Source organism: Gymnoscopelus braueri (assembly GCF_963280865.1).
Source record: "Gymnoscopelus braueri genome assembly, chromosome: 4".
Classification (NCBI taxonomy): domain Eukaryota; kingdom Metazoa; phylum Chordata; class Actinopteri; order Myctophiformes; family Myctophidae; genus Gymnoscopelus; species Gymnoscopelus braueri.
Genome location: NC_137605.1, coordinates 26,388,617 through 26,394,616, shown reverse-complemented (window position 1 = coordinate 26,394,616; position 6,000 = coordinate 26,388,617). Strand labels below are relative to the sequence as shown.

At 46.9% G+C, this 6,000-nt stretch overlaps 1 protein-coding gene across 2 annotated transcripts in view; it reads left to right on the top strand.

The window, feature by feature from the left end:
* Positions 1 to 231: 231 nt before the first annotated feature.
* The window catches only part of LOC308084356 (mannosyl-oligosaccharide 1,2-alpha-mannosidase IA), a 223,778-nt gene continuing 218,009 nt past the window's right edge, over positions 232 to 6,000 (top strand). The window contains exon 1 of one of the 2 annotated variants that reach the window (XM_080426971.1): positions 232 to 2,006. In XM_080426971.1, the coding sequence (XP_080283097.1) occupies positions 1,431 to 2,006 (576 nt within the window). In that variant the 5' untranslated portion in view covers positions 232 to 1,430. The remainder of the gene's footprint in view (positions 2,007 to 6,000) is intronic. The other variant, XM_080426972.1, reaches the window with a different exon arrangement.

Here is a 6,000-nt window from a genome sequence, read left to right as displayed (position 1 = left end):
CCAAACTAGGATTGCAATTAAGTCGACCACCCACCGTGTATGACATTTTTAGAACAAAAAGCTACATCCAGACTTTCCCCCCCTTCTGTTCATGCGGGATCATACGGTTTAAAAACGTGTTTTGATAAGCTGTTGTGAATATCTATCAAAGAATACGACCAACCCACTCTCGACTGTAGCTTCATAGGCTCCCTCCAGCCAGCGTTGTTTCATCCTACGATACATATGATGGTAGATTTTCTCCCCTCTATCTTCTCGACTTGCTGCTGAGCCAGCGGGCATCCACGGAACAGCAAGGAGTGCGCATATGAGAGAGAGAGAGAGAGAGAGAGAGAGAGAGAGAGAGAGAGAGAGAGGGAACACGGCACGGCAGACGGACGGCACGGCGGGTAAACACTGTTTTTCTTGGATTTCTGGAGCTGATCGGCGGATATTTTCATTCCAAGGATCGGCGGAGGCTAGAATAACTTCGCGTGGGACAGAACCCCCCCCCTCGACCGTATTTGCCGTTCGGTTTGTTGTGTGCATTCATTCATTGACGCCAACCGAGGAAGGCGTTGAAAGAGCATTATAAATAACGGGATGGCGACATGATACACGCACGTTTTCGTCCAATAAACTGTACAGGATAGGGATACAACCCCGTAATAGCGTGTGATCGGTGTGGTTTCCTTGGGTCTTGCTTGCAGACGATTCTAGCAACGTGGGTCTGTAATCTCTCTGTATAGAACGGACGAGACAGACGGAAAGATGATCTCTTCCACACATGATTAATTTTAATCCCACACGACAGCGTGTTATTGACGATTTGCACGCCGTGGCATCATGCATACATGGAGATAACTTTATTATTATAGGCCCGATTGCTCGTATAGTCGATTATCTTTAACTGAAAGTGCACTTGTATTTCAGACTGAATTCCTGGTGTAAATCCAGCCATCCTGGGTTGTCTTTATTTATAGACTATAGTGCTTCCTCCAGCAAGAAGCGCCAGTGGCATCTGCTACCAAATGCCGTGTGTAGCTGTTTCAGAGTTAAAATGTCCAACTAGGCTCAGATACATCATTAATTAATTAATCAGCTGATGATGCCAATAAAACATTCTGGAGTGGTATATACATACACAAAAGAAATGCTTGTTAAATGCTAGATGCCAGGGCTGACCTAACCTTTGCTTAATGCCGATCCATCCAAATCGATAGAGAGATAAAAGAGTTCTGGCCGGCAGCCTGGTTTTAGGTTCCTCTGCAAGTGTCATAGGGGTGTGTTTTAAAACCCCGCAGATCAACTTTTTACACATGCAGCCAGGCTCATAGGGAAAGCTGCTCAGTACAGTGGAGAGACTCACTGTCACAACCACAGCACAGTCACAGTGCGTTACTTAACTTACAACTATTTCCCAAGGTGACATCCCGAGAAAGAAGTTTCCAATGGTTTTCCGAAAGTTGCCCGGCGTCTCGGCATCGGCCATGGGTCTGCGCCTCTCCCAGAAGTTCGTGTTTCTGCTCTTTCTGTCGGGATTGGTAACGCTGTGCTTCGGGGCCCTGTTCTTCTTGCCCGACTCCGTCCGGTTAAAACGAATGTTTCTGTCCAAGACGGAGGCTCAGCCCGTCACGGCTCGGTCCGGTTCGCCCGAGAACGACGCCAGCAAGGAGCATTTGAAAAATAAGCTCAAGGACCAACAGGAGCATCTGAGGGGCATGATCGCCACCTCGGCCAAGGGAGAGACCAGCACCAGGCTCAAGCTGAGCCGCAAACCACCCGTTGTTCACGAGGCGACGGAGGCGAGACTCGCGCTGGAGGACCTGAGCAGGTCCAAGACGGAGGCTGCCGCCGCCGTGGAGAGAGCCACCTCCTCGGATCACGGCGGCGACACTAGTGACAACTCGGATACTTTAAATTACGACACGTTCAAGAAGTGTCTGACCAAGCCGCCGCTGGGGAGAGAGGGGGGCGACAAGCCGGCTGACCCCAAGACCCTGGAGCGCCGGGACAAAGTCAAGGAGGTAAGGGAGAAAAAACATCACTTTATTACAACACATCTGGACTGGGGTGGAAGGGGGGGCGCGTTGTTGTTGAAGGGGTGTGTGCTTGTTTCCACTGTCAACACACACAGTAAGGTATGCAGTCTCAAGAAGAGTAGTTACTCTAATCTGGACTAGTGATACAAATTATTATTATTTATTATACCAAAATGTATTTTTTTCATTTTATTTTTGTTGTGTTCCCTAAAGCTTTTCCCCAGGGGTTATCCCCATGCTGGCTTGTTGTAGTGGACATTTTTGTCAAATTTCTATTTTTGCCATGGACATACAAAATGAGGAGGCAAACAGCTAGCCCTAAATGACCATTATCAGGTATGTAACTCTGAGAGTGTACACATGTAAATGTGTACATTTGTACACTCTCAGAGTTATGGGGGTCCTTGAAAATAAAACGTTAGCGAACCACTGTCCTCTTGGACTCCTAATGTGGCATAGTAATAAATCAGTGTCATACACATTCTGAAGAAAACCTGGAGACTGGCATTCAGTAATTGGGATCAAAATAAGAACATTATACATCTAGAATTTGCCAAGTCTTGCCACGGACACATTTGTCCCTGTACATATTTATGACCCCTGCTTTTCCCCCTTGTTTTTTGTTTGTTTTGCCGGCCTCTGCCATTTGCAGATAATGATGGGATCTCTGTCAACATTTGGGTTTCCCAGTTTATTGCATGATCGGTGCCTTTCCAAATCAAGTTTTATTGCATCTTAATATGCAATGAAACACTGAAACGTCATAATACAGTGTTTGCAGTTTGTACTATATAACTACCACACACACGGTCGCCTGCAAGTGATTTTGTATGTGTAGTGACACCAAAGCTATGAGTCGCTTGTGCCAGCCTGTGTTGAACCCTGTGGGGTTCTGTGTGTGTGTGTGTGTGTGTGTGTGTGTGTGTGTGTGTGTGTGTGTGTGTGTGAAACACATCTGTACCCACTCAAGGCAACAGAGGCTGGTGGGGGTGGGGGGAGCTGGCCAGCAGGATGCAGATGGTATGTTTGAGCCCTTTTCGGGGTGACATGGATAAATGCTTGTTGTCATTGTCACTTCCATCCTGCCACCACCCTCTCAATTCCCGTTGCGTGCACCTCTCTCCTATCTGGAGGTTATACTGTGCAACGCGATAACTCTGGTATTGGACAGAGGAGTGTGTTATCCACCCCTATATGTACCGGGCTTTCTATGAGCCTGTTCTCTGACTCATAGCTTCTTCTTTGATGCTCTCTCTCAAGTGAATGTCAACATGACATTGCTTTCCCTTTCTCTTTAGCTGAGCTCGGCAGAGTTTGATGCCTCTGGGGGTCACAGTTGTCTACGCGTGAGAGGAAATAGTTATTTTCCACACGGCACCCCGCTCTTTCCCGTTTTATTTTCCTTCACATCTTAATTGTGCTCCCCTCATTGAGGAGCGTCACTAAAAGCCCTCCAGTAAAGGCACATTGTACTTAGTTACACTGCATGCTCCAGTGTCCACGTGTCTGTAGCTCAGTGTGTGTTCTCAACGTTTCCTATTGTTGAGCTACTTTCCACTGTTTCAGTATTGCTGGCCGTGTTCCAGAAAGCTCTATTCCTGGAGGTTCACATTCACACTGCCAACACAAAGCCTGTTGATTGTCACATAGCGACGTAGCTAGCGTTTGGATGAGGTTTACACACACACACACGCACACACACACACACACACACGCACGCGCGCGCGCGCACGCACGCACGCGCGCACGCACGCACGCACGCACGCACGCACGCACGCACGCACGCACGCACGCACGCACGCACGCACACACACACACACACACACACACACACACACACACACACACACACACACACACGTATACCTCTATTTGTATACGTCTGTATGATGTTGAAACATCATTTTAATGTTACTTAATAGTATTGGGGGTGCCAGATCTTGCCTGATGTTGTAGTGGACAGAGAAACAAGCCAGGTTACAAAGAGAGCTTCTTCCATCGTCCAAGAAGATGGAGCGGGTGAGAATTGGGTCTCTCCTCCAAAACAAACATGTCCACCCAGCCCACTGAGCCACCTCCATACAGAAATCAGATGCCTGGCACCCTCCTATGTGTGTGCACCAACTACCGGGAAGGGGGGAGGGTTGTAGGTAAATGTTTGAATACAGCTGTTTGTCTTGCTCCAAACAGCAAACAGCCAAAGCCACCATATCACTGTGTGTTCCAGTTGCTCCCCACTAGCAGGTGGTTTATTCTCCTTCAAAAGTCCTCAGCAGGATGGAGATGAGGGTGATTTTCAAGTGCCCAATACCGCTCCCCCCGTTTGTACCCCTGTGATGTCATGGCTCATTGAGTCACCTGCATGGTTATGTTGCTGCCTCATCTGGCAGCAACACCAAAAAATCCAGAGTGTTATAATTTAGCTCTGGAAGTATAAAAATCGACAAACATCCATTGCTACACCTACAGATTCTGCTGTGCAGCATAGGAGAGCTGAAATTGGGGATGAAAGGGGCCCCTTTCGTGGCTTGCCCATATAACCACTGGCCTCATGCAACAGGGCGGCATCCTGTTCCTTTTAAACAAAAAATATGAATAAACTCCATCCAAGATCAGAAGTCACTAAGAGAGTAAAGAGGACATTCATCGAAATGAACACAACTCTCCACATTACGGTACATTCCATGTTTGCTTAATTTTTTAAATGTCGTTGATGTTCCACTGGTTCCACTGGTTCCACTGATGTTCCACAGGTAAGGTTAGCAGCCTGAAGGAAATAGTCAAATACCGTTGCTGCTGAGTATGGAAGCACCCTCGCCTGAACAAACATAATTGTCAGAGCAAACAGAGCGGCATAGATTGAAGGGCGCTCTCTCTGTACCGGTGCAAGGGCTTGAGACAGATCCGTAGAAGTGAGGCTCCTTTATCTGCCTTCTCTGTCTGCCTGCATCGCATCACACACTTCAAAAGAGAGCTGCGCATAAAAAGACTCCTTAAAAGCTTTAAGATTTGCTCTCGGCTCGTTCTTTGTGCGCTTTTTAGAAGTGTGTCGACGCAGGAAAAATGAAGGCCTTCTCCTAGCAATAGGAATGCACATTGTGTGCTCCGCAGCAGGACACAGCAATGTTTTCATGAGTTGACTGTAACACAGGAAGAAGATAGGGCTGACTGCAGAGGACGAACACTCCATCCTCTCCGAGCCACTGTCTCCTCTCCAACACTGCGATAAGGCCACTGTCCTCAGGGCTCCCTTGTGTGAGCGTATACGGGCACAGTCACACACACACCCCACACACACTCCCGTGCTCCCACGCAGGAATGCACACAAACAAACAAACACAGACGCACACGTTTGTCTGTGTGTGTGTGTGTGTATGCATGTGCGTATGCGTATAGACTTATCTAGATGAGCATGTGTTGGGACTTGAATTCAGAGTTTGGCAATTTCAGTTAGAAGTGTCGCCAGTGCCGTTATCAGCCAATCCAAACAACGGCCACAGCTTTGTGCAGACTAAAAGCAGCAGTATATTCCTGCTTAATATACACAGTAAAGTCCCTGTTAAATTAACTCAGAACTAAGAGTACAAATGGAACCAATTAGAATGTGTTCTCCACTTGCCCCACAGCTAACAAGGGTACAAAACGCTCCAGGAAAACAATTGATTAAAGTGACACTTTTCTTACATTTCTGAATTTTATGTTTTTTTGTGAAAGGTTTTGTGAATTTTCAATTATAGCTAAATAAATAAAGAAGAGAACATTGTGGACAGTCAACATACCTGTACTGTGCCTATACTGTAATATAGTCAAATGTCAAATAAAAGTAGGCTGCAGAAAATGGTCAAGAACGTTTCTATTCTGTCAATAGAAAACTTTGGTGTAATGCCCCACCCCCTTAAGTGTTAACCAAAAAAACTGAAACCGAGAGTACATTTTCCGCTGACACTGTATCGAGTGGCGCATGCCACAGTAAACATTG